This window comes from Ictidomys tridecemlineatus, chromosome 7, assembly GCF_052094955.1.
Source record: "Ictidomys tridecemlineatus isolate mIctTri1 chromosome 7, mIctTri1.hap1, whole genome shotgun sequence".
Taxonomy (NCBI): Eukaryota; Metazoa; Chordata; class Mammalia; order Rodentia; family Sciuridae; genus Ictidomys; species Ictidomys tridecemlineatus.
The window spans coordinates 141,406,957-141,423,072 of record NC_135483.1 but is presented as its reverse complement, the minus strand read 5'-3'; the positions used below and the strand labels follow the sequence as shown (position 1 = coordinate 141,423,072).

The following is a 16,116-nucleotide window of genomic DNA, read 5'->3' as shown; positions in this document are numbered from 1 at the left end:
TGTTATACCTATAAACTGGACTTCTTCTTATTTATATTGTGTAGATCAGGAAGCTAAGATTCTCCCATGCCCTTTCCCACAGAGAAAAGGATGATATTTTTTTAAAGTCTCATTCTGTCACAACTGGAAAAAGGAGACAGGCCATCTCCCTCCAAAGGTTCCAACTTTTACATTACTATACCAGAGTGAGTGATATTTCTAGAAAAATAGCCCATTGGTGAGCCTGCATTTTTATTCTTTTTTAAAAAATTTTTAGTTGTAGATGGACACAATACCTTTATTTTATTTATTCATGTGGTGCTGAGGATGGAACCCAGTACCCCCCACATGCAAGGCAAGCGATCTACCACTGAGCCACAACCACAGCCCTGTGTTTTTATTCTTAAGGCAAAAGTCACAGCTGGATCTCAGCTGAAGCTTACCTCCCACGTTAGTGCCAAGCGGCTAACAGCAACATTACTTAGTCCCATGACGATGGCAAAAAAGGAATTCAGATTTCTGTATTCCTTACAGCTGAAACACAAGAGAGATGAGTTTGAGTAAAATGCCATTTTTCGGTCAGATAAAAAAAAATTAGAGTTCTATTTCTGATAGTCATCAATATTCTTTAGGATTCCTTTATGTGAATGAGCAATAATAGATTTGGTGCACTGTGTAAGTTCCACTTGGGTAACCGCATTCTGCTGTTTGATTTCTCCCTGTCATTTTAGGAAGTTGATGGTTTTGGCCAATGAGGTATGAGTTTTGAGAAGTAATTTGAAGACACTTCCCCTGGAAGTTGTTATAATTTCAAATTTGCTAAATGTCATGAAAGACCTGAGGAAAACATCCTAGGGGACAGGAAGCAAAAAAGGAAAATGTCCTTGGAGACTTCCAGACCTTTAGCCTGAGGATGGACACCTTCCCTGGTAGCTGGAGTGGGGCTAAGAAGCCATAATGCTGCAGCCACTTGCCTTCCACCTGCCATGCAAATGCTTCTCAGTGTTGAAAACTACCAAGTTTTAAGGCATGATCCCAAAGGAATAAATCTCAGAAGTGTGAATGTGAGAAGTGACCTAAACAATTGATGACAGGTGAACCTTTTCCTGACATCAAAGAAGCTGAGCATTTTAAATCTGTACTTGTGCTACTATTAGCTTTTAAGAATATATACTTGGGGAGGAAACATGTGGAACAAGTCCAGAAATTCTTATTAGAATGGTGATATCTAGGCCAGGCACTTGGTTTAATTACCAAAAAACCCCCAAAAAACAAAAGGAATCTCAACTTCTTCATATAAGGTCCCTGAAAAGGGAAAGAATTCATTTTGCAAAACGCACAAAACCTTCACCTTAAATCAATGTGGCTATCTAAGCTTACTAGTTCCTAGTTAGATCCTGTTTGGATGAACATTTTTATAAAATGCAAGTAAATGATTGCATTTGCTACCTAGTTTCTTCTTGCAAAGGTAGCAACAGTAATTCTTCAATGGTCTGAGTGGAAATGGGAATGAATATAGAGCAGCTAGAATGTGTCTGTTTCATGAGAAGGCCAGCAAGGTCTCATGGTGCTGGGGTAGTGGCTTCCAAGTTATTTGGGAGACACCAGGACTGAAGGCAGAGAGTGCAGTTATTTGTATTTGCCTTTGTCTTGTTTCTGATCTTGAAAGAATAAATGCTGGGTTGTAGACCTGTGGTGACTTCATCACCCATGGTATATCACAAGATTTCTCCACCCTTAAGTTTCCTTTAGGAATCAAAGGAAACCACCACCTGCCTCCCCTCTCCAACTTCACAAAGTTCTGGACAGGACAAAGCTTGAATCGAATATGTTGTGGTTCTCTAAAAACATCAAGTAGGACAGACACGACTGCCACCAGGTTTCCATCTCATTCTTGCAGATCTTGGAGCAATGAAAGTCTACAATCTTCTCCAACTGGGCTGTGAACAGCTCCATTATAGGACAGCAAGCTCAGCACAGGGCTTAATAATGGTTAAGTAATATACACTGAAGGCCGGGTCCACCCACTCACTCACAATCAGAAGGAAGCAGGGTAAGAAAGGAAAAATCATGCAAAAAAAAAAAAAAAAAGATTCTTGGTTTTTTTTTTTTTTTTGAGGGGTTCTTCTTTTTTGCCTCTGTAAAATAACAGGATTGAGCACCAAGGGGTTTTCTGCATCCCCACATTTGTGTACAGACCGACTCTTTCTTTCCCTTGCTGCATTTGACATTGCCAGGCTGAGGTGAGAGAGAATGTGCTCCTCATGATGGGAAAGCACACATTGTCACAGTTTCCATAATCCACTCATTCCAAACACGTGAAGGCATTTGTTCTTTGCAATGAGGCTGTTCATGCTCCTGGGGAGTGTGGCTACGTTCTGAACCAGAAATGCATATATGCAACGTTTTACCAAATCGTTTTCTTCAAACAGCCAGCTTTTCCAAATGAAGAGATAGCAGAATTTGAATCCAAGGGATCCGGTATTTTGTCAAACCCTTGAATTTCTGGCAAAATAATTCAAGGCACTTGGCAAGCTGCTGTCTATAAAATATCGAGCAGCCTTTATGTCTTTGTTTAGCCCTGGGAATCAGACACCGTATGGGATCTCAACTATTTGGCTCAAGAAAATTGCCTGGCTGGGGTCATTTGCTCTCCCAACCTCCCTGTGCTTTTAGAAAGGAGAGGAGTCTCACAGCCACAGGCCACATTTAGCTTTTTATTTTTAGCACTGTGGTGATACCAAAAACATGGAAGTAAACAGGAGGTTGTCAGGCATATCTAAATAGCCAGGGAAGATGAAATTCATGTCAGGGAGAAACCTAACTGGCCCCTGCAGTAAATAAATTGTTTCCCACGAAGTGCTGTTAAATAGAATATTTATAAGATGTTTGCTTTTTCTGATGTTTATGGAGATGATTTTCTTGTACCAGGTTAGCTCGCCTTCATGCATTTTACTGATTTTATTCTAGCTGAGCTGGATGTGCTGTTGTACTAGCATGCTCCACTGCCCTCTCCTGGTGAGAATGTGTCATGCTGGACATCGATTTCAGGAGCCTCTTGAAAGACTTTGTGCAAAGCAACTTTGGAAGAACCAAAGAAGATAAAAAAAATTCTGAGTAGTTCAGAACAAAGGAAAATTAAAAAAAGAAAACATCATAGTTTTGACTCTAGAATTAATGCTATACGATGCAAATTTATATAGGGATGTCAAATATTATAAAACTTAGAAGAAATTCATTTTTCTTTTACAAAAATTCAGTTATTTGTGAGCCCCTAATGGCTGGTCCTTGTGCACAAGGAGTTCCTATGTTTTGTTTTTCTTCTTTGAGGTGTAGTCTAAGAAAACCAAATGAAAACACAGCTCAGAGATTTTGTTCTCTTCCCAAGTTAAAGATACTTACTGGGCTGCAATCTTAATAAATTTTTTTAAGAGCTGAACACGTTTGCTGAGCTGGGAACAAAGGCAAATCTCAGTGACAACCCAAAACTGAATTTCATTAAATCTCCTCAGGAACAAATCCAAGTTTGCTGTGGTCTTTTTAAAATTATGCCTTCCAAATGTGTGATAGATTAGCTCCAGCTAGAATAGAAAGAAAAACAATTTCACTTATTTGTTTTTAAATCAAAACACCAGCCAGCCTGGCTTCTCCAATTTGTTCTATCGGTCAGCAAATGTGAATTCAATCACTGACCTGGATGCGACATGCCCTGCAAATATGAAGGGCTTCTATGATGCCTGTTAAATACATCAACATAAACTAGGTGTTACTGGCTTAATAGACTTAGGAAGACATAGCATACGTAACACAGCACCATAAAAAAATTTCTTTAATATTTAAAGACTTCATAACAGGCACTATATATAAACACAATATGGAAAAAAACCCCTGTCATGTGGCTTCCATATGGCAACACATGTTAACACACAGAGTTGAGCAAGGCCAGGGGGCTTCATTCAAAGTCGCTATTGCATCTATTAATGCACCCTCTTGGGCACCTTACCTCATGCACACAGTTGAAGAGTTCCCAATCATAAATTGTCATCTGGTAGGCTAAATCTTTGGAGCTCATCAGTTCAAAGGTTCCCACTGTTCCAACAGTTGGACCTTCTTGTTCTGGTAAAGGAGTCTGTGGATGATAATGCAAAAATATCTCAGAATCTCAAAACAGACAAAAGCATAATGCTGAATATTTTCAGGGGTTTTCTGAGGGCAAAGGATTCTGGAAATGTTTCCAAGAATATCTTGAAACTTTTACTCAAGAGAAAGATGCCATTACTCTTAATGTCTCTATGGTACCACCATCATTAGAAGCCATTCCACGACTGAAAAATGTGGACCCCAGCAAATAAGATTCAGTGAAGGGTGACTTGAAGAGGTTCTCTTATTGCTGGGTTTGGGAGGTCCTTAGAAACTCTCCTCTTTCCCTAGTAAAGATGGATGAAGTTTTGGGAGACTTTCCCCCTCTTATTTCCCATAGACGCTGTTACAAAGGGATCTGTCAGGGCAGTTTTAGACTTTTCTCCACAGGGATCCTTATTGCTGCTGGTGACTGGTCAAGTCACTGTGTCTCCATCTTCAACACACTGCCTGGGGCAGCGAGATGGAGAGTGCAGGGAGCTGAGGTCACACACAATGTCCCATTCCTCTAACCCCTGGCATTTGGGGGACTGAGAATGATATTCACAGGGTTGTACTGTTTGGAGCTACACATGAACACACCAAATTGCTACTTTCTGGAAGACCCTGGGTCAAAAGTTTCCATCTACTTACTTATCTCATTTTTCTTTTGTGAGAAATGATCTAAAATTATTTTCCTTAGAAAGAAAGGATACAGGGACAAAAGAAATGTATATACAATGCATTAATATCTACCTATATATGAAAGAGGCAGTAGATATATTACAAAATAACAAAAGTGAATAAATATTTCCCAGTATGATGCTAACCATATTAATATACTAAATATTTGTATATTCAATATTCATATCAGAAGTACTGATGTTTGTTGTATGTTTTATCATCTTCATCATGATCACCATAAACACTTTATTCTATAAATAACCTCTACACTAAAGAAATTAAATGTTCAGCAGGTAGGTGGTCCCTGCATCTAAGAGGCTAAAGCCTAAGAGAATATCAATCAAATTCACAGTGTAAAAGAGTCAGTCCTGACTAGCAAGCACAACACTCCACGTGGGTACCTTCAGCTGCTGAGCTTCATTTACACATCTAAAGAAATGGAAATACAAACACACAGGACTCCCAGGTACAGAGATAAACAGGTGGGGAAACCTGAATGAGACTTTTAAAGTTACTGGATATTTGCAATGAATGTGTGGCTTGAAAGGGTTCTTGGTGGAAGAAGTTTGACTTTGAAAGATATAGCAGACTCACACCAGTGGATTAGAAGAGTAAGCTTTCCCCTGAGTATTTAGATGATTTACTGTAGGATGAAGGAAGACCAGGAAGGCATGAAGGTAGGGAAGCCATCAGGGGAACTGCTTGGCAGGAGCAGAGCATAGGGGGACAAAATGGACAGCTTGAACAGCTTTTAGAAAGTCCTTTGAGGAATGGATTAATCACTCAGACATTGGAAGACTAGACCATAGACCAGGTGAGTGTCAGCTTTAGAGAGCAACAGACTAAACATCAACCCACTGTAACTACAGAGACTTGGACTGATTCCTTAATCTCTTGACTGTTTCTAGCTCTAGTACATTGGGCCATAATTTCTTAGTTGGTAAATTGGGCCTGAATCCCTAGGCTTCTTAAGAGGCTTTGGTGGGAATGATTTAAATGCAACATATAAACACCAGCAGAGAGGGGGGGTCCTCTCCCAGATTAGTTCACTTTTCAGAAGGGCTATAAATTTGCAATACAAATTTTCAGGAAAGTATGATCAGCACACCTGGAGTGTTGTCCCCGACTCACTGTATGCAGGGGACAGAGAACAGGAAGGCAGGACAATGATTCCAAGGTTCTAAAACAGGGACCAACTGGAAACTGATGGAAAAATAGTTCATGGAAGCTAATGAGGACAATGGTTTACAAGGCGGGGAGGCCTTAGGTAGAAACAATAGGGAAGAGTTTAAATTCCAGGTCTTAGGACCACCTTTCAGGTGAGACTGGCTTTCCACATTCTCCTTTCCCTCCTGCAGCTGCTGCTGTGAACTCAGTCCCTCTGCTCCTGTGTGTAGCACCCACACTTTACGCTTGCCCTCTCCCTGAGGTTGCAGAGACTCAGTTTACCTGGCTGCCCACTGGTTCCACCTGAGGCTTTATAGAGGATAAATTAACCCAACATCTCCCAAGCAGATTACAGTAATAAGAAAGATGCCAAGGTATTTTAGTTGTGGATGCTGATCTGTCATCCCTGTCTCCCTTCACAGAGTAACAGAAAGCCCTGGAGACTCTCTACTTTGAGTGGGCAGGGTTCACCAAGTCGCCCTCTTTCTTGGCAAAAGGCAGCTGACCCCTTCCTCCGGAGCTCATTGACAAGGCGCTCCAAGCAACAAGCTGCTTCTCTCTCAGGAGTGGGGGAATTTTCAGGCTGACCCTGGGCTCTTTGGGAAGCATCTCAGTGGGCCAATTTCTCATAGATATTCCTGTGGAGGCTTCCTATATGAGGCACAGCAGAGCTTCCCTCAGGGTCTGCACTGCACAGACTGTGCGGAGCTCTGTGATGACATTTACTACATTGGATTCCCACTGGTGACGCTGTGAGCTCTCTGAGGTACATGGACCATGATGGAGCCTTCTTTGAGACCATCCCAGAGCCAGAATCATCCACAATGGCTGTGATGATATAGTTGGTACAAAAATCTAAGGAAGCAGCGAATGGATCAAAAGCAGAACAAAATGACAGCATAGTGGGATTTATTATAATCTGCTTTGTACTACATTTATACTTACATAAAAAGTTCAGAAAGGAAAGCTCCAGAGTCCAAGCCCTTAACCACGAGGCTAAATGCCAACACACTTCTTAATTTTAGATAACATAATTTAACACTAACACTTATTCTCTTCAGGCTCCATGGGTTCGTCTCCTCTCCCTAATTTGATTGTTAACTGTCCTAAGGACAGAAGTGCTGGGGCACTTGTCTACTTGGACACAGAAGCTAGCACAGCCCTGAGCACAGAGCAGACACTTTGTAAGTATGTGTCGATAGATCAAAGGGTTTGGACGACATTCTGTACTGCGGAGTCATCCCCTACAGAACCCTTCCTAGAAATATTGTCCTCCAAGGAAAACTTCAGCAAGCTAGAAAAGGAAGCCCAGGGCTCTGGCAAAGTGGCCAGTGAGGTTCCCTACTGTGAGCGCAGTGGATAGCAGAGCACCCTCAGGGAAGAAGTTCCCGTCCAGGGTGCTTGTGGCAAAGTACATTCCTTTCACCTACTCAGGACTTAAAATGGAAGATAAGCAAGGACTAAGAACTTTGGAAAGCTGCAGGATTGTGTGCAAATAAACAGAGGCTTAAAAAGTTTAGTATCTGCCCCACAGGGAGCTGGAGACAGTCCACGAGTCTGTCTATCGCCCACATCGTTTGTCTCTGCAGCCAAGAGCCAGCTGGCAAGAGAGGCCCTTGCACGCTGCAAGGTAAACATGTCACACAGCATCCTCCATAGGGCCCCAGTGAGACAGGAGAGGAAGCACAACTCATTTGTAACATTTTTTCCTATCCCTCAGTGTTGGGAGATATTTATTAAGAAACAATGAGGGTGCTGCTGGGACTATAGGTCAGTTGGTAGAGTGCTTGCTTCACATGCACAAGGTCCTAGGTTCAATCCCCAGCACCACACACACATACACCAAAAAAAAAAAAAAAAAAAAAAAGAAAGAAAGAAAGAAAAGAAAAGAAACAATGAATGCAGAGGAAAAAGCATGTGAGCCGATTCTGATCTTCTGGTGCTGATGGCTGAGGAAAGTGGAGTGGTCAGTAAGGTTCAGGATGGATAAATCCCATGTTTGTGAAGTTCTTCTCCAAAGAAATACATAATACTGTAAAAATGACTTTCCCCAAATCAGAAATCAGGATCATAATCAGGAAAAGTAAGCACTAAAATTCCAAAAGAGGAGATTTTTTTTTTTCTTTTTTTGGTGCTGGGAATTTAACCCAGAGCCTCACACATGCTAAGCAAGTGCTCTTTCAAACCACCAGTCCAAGATTCTTGAGTTACCTAGAAAGCTGATTTGGTTAAACTTGAAATCTGTTTATGTACTCTTAGGGTATTAAAACATCTCCCTGAAATTCCATACAATTTACCTCTCATGTAGTCCTTCCCTTAGAAGGGAAAGCCCTCTGTGTTCAAGGTCCAGAAAACTAGTTTCTCAACTCTCTGAACTGTTGTTGTAGACTTTCTAAGATATTTTAACAGCTACTCATTCCCATGCCTAATTTTTATAGGATAAATAGAAATGAACACATAGTTTTGCTCATGGAAAGTTATGTGTGGCTGGGAACAAATGTTTTGAAGACTTAGGGAAGGGTTCTGGCCTCTGGCATTCCCTGCAAGGCAGAGAGAACACTTCCAGGAAAGAGCATTTCTCTTAGGTCGAGGGTGGCTTTGCCACAGTGCATTTCTACATCCCTCTAAGTGGCAATCTAAGTCTCACAAGTAGCAACATCTTGCTCTTAACAAAGATTATTTTCATCCTGGTCTAAGTATTAACATTAATATTCACATCGAGGACATTTAAATGAAGTGAATGACAATGAGGAATACAGAAAGCTGCATTCTGCCCCCAGAATGGTGCTGCTCAGCTAATTTCCACAAACAAAAATCTAAAGCTCAGTGCATCGCAAACGGAGACCTGAGGCTTTCCCAACAGGCCTCAGTAGAGAACAAACCAAGAAGCCTTCAAGATATTTTAGCACCCAAGTTCAATGTGACCGTAAAAGGAAGCTCCAGACAGGCTGTTCTGATTGCAGATGTGGCTCCAAGGAGGCCATCCACACCTACCAGGGAATCGAATTGCTCTCTCGGGCAAGCAAACAGGCGTCCATTAATGGTGAGCGTCGTAAATACCGAAACATCATTAGGTTTGAGCACCACCTTTTCTGTGAACATAAAAAGCATGAGATTGCCTATTAAATACATCTGAGAATTGCCGCACTGCCCTAATCACACCAACAAATTGCCAGCTCTGTGAATTACCGGAACACGCAGAGCGACTGCATAAAATGCAAGACTGAAAGGACCCACTGAATAAAAACGACACGGCTTTCACACAGCTACGCGACACTCAGGATGCCATCAGAAATGACCACACAACAGGAGTCGAAATACCTGAGGGCCAATTCACCCAGTTCTGTGCTGCAGCTGTGATTATATATAAAAACTGCACCAGCCATTTATATAACAAGTTATGTTTCTAGATGGTAATAAGGCCCAGCACTTAGGAGATGGGAAGATAACTTTTAGAAAACTTAGAGGGTTTCAGAAATATCACATGATTTTAGTTGCAAAATGTATTATTATTATTTTTTCACATATTCCCTAATTTGTAGGGCAATAGCATTAACAACATGCAACCACTTGCTACATTTTTTTAAAAAATCAGTTCTCTTAATAAATAAATATTTATTTAGCATTTATAATGTGTCAGACACTGCTTCGGGCTCTGGGGATACAGAAGGGAACAATATGGAAAAAAAAACAGTCCAGTCCAGGAAGATCTTATAGCATAGAAGGGGATGCAGACAAGGAACATGACAGATGAGAAGTGACAAGGGAACAAACTATAGCTTGGAAGAGCTAGGAAATACTGTTGGGGAGTGAACAGTTCAGACAGGCAAGTAAAGGAAGGAGAGAAGTCTCAGTGAGACATTTGGTGAAGACCTAAAGGAAATAAGGAAGAGCCCAAGATAGCTATAGGAAGAATGTGACAATGGCATTGGCAAGGGCAGACATCCGGGACCTGAGTGGCTCGGGCAGGAATGGAAGGGGCTATCTTGGGAATCCAACATGCATTTTAAAATCCTGCATCAGTGGACTCATTTGCCTTGATACAAGGTAGAAATGGCTCCACCTATTTCTGAAGAACCACCTTCCCGCAATGGTTACAAATCATTACTAAGGAAATTAACCTCCCCTTTCCTCTCTTTGGCCTCTTGCTGCACATGCCTGCCTATCCCTAAGACTCCTGCCAGCATGGAGCATCCCTGTTTATTTACTGTCTATCTCCTCCCTGATGGAGGAGCAATTCAGTGACACAGGCTATGTCTGGCTCATTCTGTCCTATCTTAGCCATGCTAAGTATACATAGGACAGATGAACACATGGCATTTCAGGAAAGCATAGAGTGATCAGGGACAATGAGAGAAATTGTAACCTGGGGGGCGGCTAACGAGGAACCATCCATCATCAGCACAAAGGAACAAGTCTTAGACCACCACTAACCTTAGGCTTGGAGAAGTCTAGAGCCTTCAGTTGATTGGGCTAGATTCCCTATTAGGGCCCATGATTCACAGGGCTCTGAGACCTGCAGCTTTTTTTTTTTTTTCCTTCTTTTTTTTTTTAAGGGTTTATAATGAAAGAACTCCAGGCTGACTTCCATGTACTTACAACTGCCTCAGATAAATCACTTTCCCTCTTTCCGCTTTACAATGGCTACCTATAAGAAAGGGGATCTAGGCACTCACCCAGCCCATCTTCACCTACACTCTTTCTGTTATTCATGGGAGTAGACACAGCCCCAAGTCACCTTTCTGGGTCACCCTGGGATGGCCATGCATGGTTTCTATTTAGGTGTCCCCATTTTGCAAAAGCACCAAATGCTAATGAAGGCTGTTACCTCCTCCGGAACTCATCTTGACTATGATCAGGCCTTCTCCGGAGCCCAGTTTGTCGGCAACTGCGCTGATGACTTCCTTCACTGAGGCAGCCACAGGCACCCGAATGGTGGTATAGGTGTGGTCCATGCAATAGACCTTAAACAACACTGCAAGGATAGTCAACAATGTGCTAAATTGTCTCTGGAGTTCTTTTTTATTTTTTGCAATACTAGGGACTGAATCCAGGGCCTTGCCTGTGTTAGGTAAGGTCTTGGGTGTTCTTAAGAAAACCCTGGTACTTGGCAAAATGTTAAGATGTCCTCCCAAATTTGCATCATCTGGTGTTTTGCTGTGGTGTTTATTTGTATACATCTATGCCTGTGCCTTCCCCGGTCTGAATCGGCTTACCTTAGCACTGGTCTAAGAATAGGGGCACATGTGGCTGCCATCTCCAATTTAAAAAGCGGCAGATATTTATAAAATACCCACAAATAGATCATGGAAAAAATGAGAGGTATGTTTAGGCCAGTGTTCTGGGTTTGCCCTTCTCCCCAGCCTTTCTTTTACATGACAGAGGAAGTGCTATACTGTGGGCTGATTATTAGATTACTGCTACCCAGCATGGCTTGGGGAGCCAACATGAATATCTCTTGAGCTGTACTGCTTCTGCCTGAGGCCATTAGCATATGTTGATATTCTGCCTTTTTGCTTCAGCAGGTTGCTCTTTGGGGGCCAGGCCACACAGCTCAGTTGGTAGTTAGCACAGTAGAAGGCATATGGCACTCACGGGCTCACCTTTGAACACAAAAATTCTGGAAGCAACTCCAGCTCCTATCACCCTTTTGAGGCACTCATAGATTATAAGATTCATTGGTGACTTGAAAATTTTATTATTATAATTATTTATGGTTGTGATTCTTTGGAGAAATCTTGGCAACCAAACAACAAAGTTAGCACCCTCACCTCCTGCTAAGGAGGCTGGGTTCCAGGCCTGAGTGCTCTCCCTGGGAAGGAGCCCTCCTCTGCTGATAGCCCTGGTGTTCCACCTTCTCCCAGGCATCTGCAATAGGCCAGGTGCCTTCCCACCTGCTAGTCCCAGAGGCTGCATGACATCTCAGCCCAAGATAATCTCCATTTCTTTCACATGAAGGTGGCAGCTGGGGACACTCAGCGTCAGGGAAGTATAGACAAGCACCTTAGCACTGGGCACAGGACTTCAAGAACATAAATAATTGGCCTGCACAAGGGCACCTTCAAGAAGAGCTTTTCTGTGGGTTCAAGGAGATGATTCCAGGGGCATAATAAATAGCCTACACAAGCAGGAGTTGGAAGAGAATTCTCACCCTCATCAGAGCCACGGACAGGCTGGCGCTTCTGGGCCCTCTCATCGCTTGTGTTGAATTGTTGCAAAAGAACCTTGTGCTATAAAAACAATAACCACAGGGAGTGCCATCAGGGGGACTGACCAGCCCACACTAGCAACTCAGAAGAAAGGCATCTGAGAAACAATAGGAGTTAAGGAATGAAGCAAATATAGTTTTTATTTATAAAAAATATATTACTTTATACACTGTCATATAACTGGGGTTTGTTATTCTACAGGGAATAGAAAATGAGAGAATCTGAACTGATGCATCTTACCTTCTTTTGTGGAGCCTTTGCATCTTCTGAACTACGAGAAGTAGAAAAAGCACATTATTTAATACATTACTATTATTTTAGATTGCTTTACTTTAAAAAAATACTTTTGGTTGTAGATGGTCACAATACATTTATTTTACTTATTCATATGTGGTGCTGAGGATCGAACCCAGTGCCTCACATGTGCTAGGCAAGCACTCTACCACTGAGCCACAACCCCAGCTCCAGATAGCTTTGCTTTTATATAACCTTTTATATATTTATAAAATAATATCACAGAATCCCTTTGGGAGGCATTTTAACACTATCTTTGCTGTCAAAGATACTAATTCTCATCATAGGCAGATCCTAGGCACAACTGATTTTAAACACCAGGATTTCTAGCTTTCAAAGTCTATCTCGGAGAGCATTCTCCAATATTTAATTGAAGTAACAGCATCTGAAAACCTTCTGTACACAAATATTCGCCATCAATAGCTCTGGCAGCAGAAAGTGAATTTTCCATCTAATAATTGTTCTCAAATTTTCTTAAAATGCAACTGACCATTTTATTGCAGGGACCCACATTTATTGACCTGGACTATCCATATGAGGATCTCTTCCCTCTCAGGTTTCTTCATGGCAGTGCTCTGGCATAGAAGGCAACTGACAGTAGTTTCAGTCTTTGTGTTCATCTGGCCTTATTGCCACTTGTCCCTGGGCTCCTCTGCTCAAATCAGAACACTGTGGCTATTACAAGACCATCTTTAACCTTTCTTCAGGTAAAGGACTTTTCAGAAGGTATTCTGATTGCAAGGCAGGCACTTACTTGCTGAAAGCACACCCCCAAAGCCAAGCCCTTCCTTACATTTGCTTGACAATCTTCTCCAACTCCGGGAGTTGCTCCTTGAGGGCAGCGATCATGCGGGCATCATCTGATACAGACACATAAAACTCCTGTAATTGGCAAAGGTCACAAGCTTTTAACAAGAACTGCAAAAGGGGCACGCTTCTGTAGAGAGCAATTAAGACATGTCCCTATATGTTCTGCCTCACTAGCATTACCAGACCATGGTGGTTTCATGGACTGGAGAGAAAAAGGGAGAAAAAAAAAATACTACAATAAGTCCAAGTTCAAAATTGCAAATGATAAAAAGTTTTAAAAATAGCAGTGATGACTGCACAACAATGGAATGAAATGAATGTCATTGAACTCAATATATATATATACCTCAAAATATGTATACCTCAAAATGACTAGAATGGCAAATTTCATAGTATATTTTACCACAATAAAAATAAAAATTAAATTATATATTTTAAATTAAATTATACTTTAATTTAATTTATAATTTATTGAATTATAATTGAATTTAATTTATAATTTAATTGAATTATAATTTAATTTATAATTTAATTGAATTATAATTTAACTTAAAAATTAAATTATATTTTACCCAAATAAAATAAAAATTAAAATTAAAAAAAATGCAAATGAATTATTATATAATGCTGATATAATACACTGTCATGTGTTAGGCAATTTTATGCTCTACACTTTTTCCCCTCAGATTTTTTTCAGGGAAATTTTATTATTTATTTTCAATGTTATCTTAGTATTTGTTATTTATTTAACATTTACCACCCATGTGATTAATTGTCAGTGGTAAACTCAGGCATGGCCTCAGCACTATACTGAGTTTATGCTGAGTTTGTGCCACCAACTTGCGACTCTGCTGACTTCTTGGGAGCTGAACCGATCACCTAGCAGCCCCAGTTGTGCCCTGTCCTGCTTAGAAGTGGTGGTCTCTACAGCAGACCATGAGAACCACACAGTGCAGGGTTCACCTACATGAAGGCCCTGTACTCCTCGGGGATGGGCCACTCCATTATTTACAAAATACTTTAATCTACAGCCTTGGGGACTACCATCGTACACCTTCCCCTTCATCACCCGAAATGACAGAATTTGAGAGAGGGAGCATTTTCTTGGAGAATTCATTTTAGAACACACAGGCCATAAAGTTATGAAAGAAGCCACACTGTCTTGCACCTACATAGAAGTAAGAGCCTCACTAAGTTTTGGAGGAGAAAGTACAGTTATCCCCCTGATCCCATTCAGGGTCTTGCTTTCTGTGGTCTCCATTACCTGTTGTCAATTGCAGTCTGGAAATGTAAATGGAAAATTCCAGAAATAAACAATTCATAAATTTAAAATAATTTTTATTATAATTATAATTATCTATTACTGTTCATCTTTAACTGTGCACAATCTATGAAAACTTTCTCATATGTATATGTGTATAGGAAATAAAATAGTAAAAATAGGGTTTCTACTGTCACGTATAACTAATTAATTAGAATAACAACAACAAAAAGAAATAGGGTTCAGTACTATCTGATTTCAGATCTCCACTGGGGGTCTTGGGTCACGTCCTCCATGGGTGGGAGGACTACAGTAGTCCAGGACTCAATGCCTAGGCCAGTGCTGTACTGTGGGGAAAGAACCAAAGAAAGGAAAAGGGCAGCTGAGCCTGAGCAGTGTTCACAAAGTAAACACACACCATCAGAAATACTGTATTGCCTCCCACTTCCTGTGCTAGTAATTCCTTAGTAAAAATGTCTACTTCACTCAAAAACATCTACCATTGGATCTAGTAATCCTACTTCTAGGAACATAAGCAACCACGGACAGACCAACGAGCAAAAACACGTTCACTGCACAATTATTCTAGGAAGATGAAAACTGGAAAGGCCGTAAATATTCAACAACACGGGGTACAAATAAATATATCTGTGGCATAACTGATGAATGGTCATTAGAAGTTTTTAATCATAAAGAATGTGTTGACATGAAAAAATCCTGATGTGTAGAATAAAAAGCAGCCTGCAAAATGATGGGTACTGATGTGATTACAACCCTACGAAATACACAAAGAGAAAGAGACCAGATGAAACTACATTAAAAAGTCACTACTTATTGAATTAGAGTGGTGGGATAATGTGGATGCTTTTCTTTTACTTATAGTACCTTTCTGACAAATGGACATGTTAACAAAGTTTAGAACTGGCAATTACAGTCCCCGGGGGGGGGGGAGGGGGGAGGATATCTTGCCACAGGTAAGTTCCTGTATACAGGAATAAGCCTTGAAAGGAATAAGCCTGCATACCTCCAGGAAAGCCATGGCCACGTCATCCTCTTGCAGGAGGTCTCCATACATGGCAGCCCACTGTAGAACCAGGCGGATGACTCGTCTCTTATTGTTGAGGGCATAATCCATTCTCTCCTGTTCTGTACCTTGAGAAGGCTGTGCATGGTAAGTGCCGAGGGGTCAAGGAAGACATTTAGCCATTTCACCCTCATTCCACTGGGCTGCTTGCAACGGCGGAGTGACAGATGCCAACTTTAGACTGAATTCCTCCTGTAGGCCCTCAAGAGACAGCCCACATGAAGTGCCTGCACCACATGCACATGGACCCTGGTTCGCTCCTGCACACTTTGGACCTGATAATGGCCCAAGGAATGGGGCTTCACATGGACTTATGTGTCCTCTGTACTCTAGTTGTGTCTAGCTATAGCTCTTATTCCCTCCCGTCCTCTGCCTTGCCCTTCACCTCCTGGGTGGTAATGTCACCTGCTGTTGATTGTCTCAGGGTACCTGGCCATCTCTTGATGGTTTCTATAATCCTGCCCACATTGCTTTAATATCCTTATGACACTGCACTTAAACTCTTCCAC

The 16,116-nt window shown here is 41.4% G+C and overlaps 1 protein-coding gene across 14 annotated transcripts in view; it reads right to left on the bottom strand.

Annotated features, from left to right (window-relative positions):
* Positions 1–16,116, bottom strand: part of Rapgef4 (Rap guanine nucleotide exchange factor 4) — a 283,143-nt gene that overhangs the window by 19,481 nt on the left and 247,546 nt on the right. For all 14 annotated transcript variants that reach the window (XM_005324601.5, XM_078017600.1, XM_078017601.1 and 11 more), the window contains 9 exons: positions 15,548–15,698; positions 13,246–13,334; positions 12,399–12,429; positions 12,101–12,179; positions 10,778–10,924; positions 8,944–9,041; positions 3,983–4,108; positions 3,382–3,560; positions 423–513 (listed from right to left, as the gene is read on the bottom strand). In XM_005324601.5, coding sequence (XP_005324658.2) covers positions 423–513; positions 3,382–3,560; positions 3,983–4,108; positions 8,944–9,041; positions 10,778–10,924; positions 12,101–12,179; positions 12,399–12,429; positions 13,246–13,334; positions 15,548–15,698 — 991 coding nt within the window. The remainder of the gene's footprint in view (positions 1–422; positions 514–3,381; positions 3,561–3,982; positions 4,109–8,943; positions 9,042–10,777; positions 10,925–12,100; positions 12,180–12,398; positions 12,430–13,245; positions 13,335–15,547; positions 15,699–16,116) is intronic.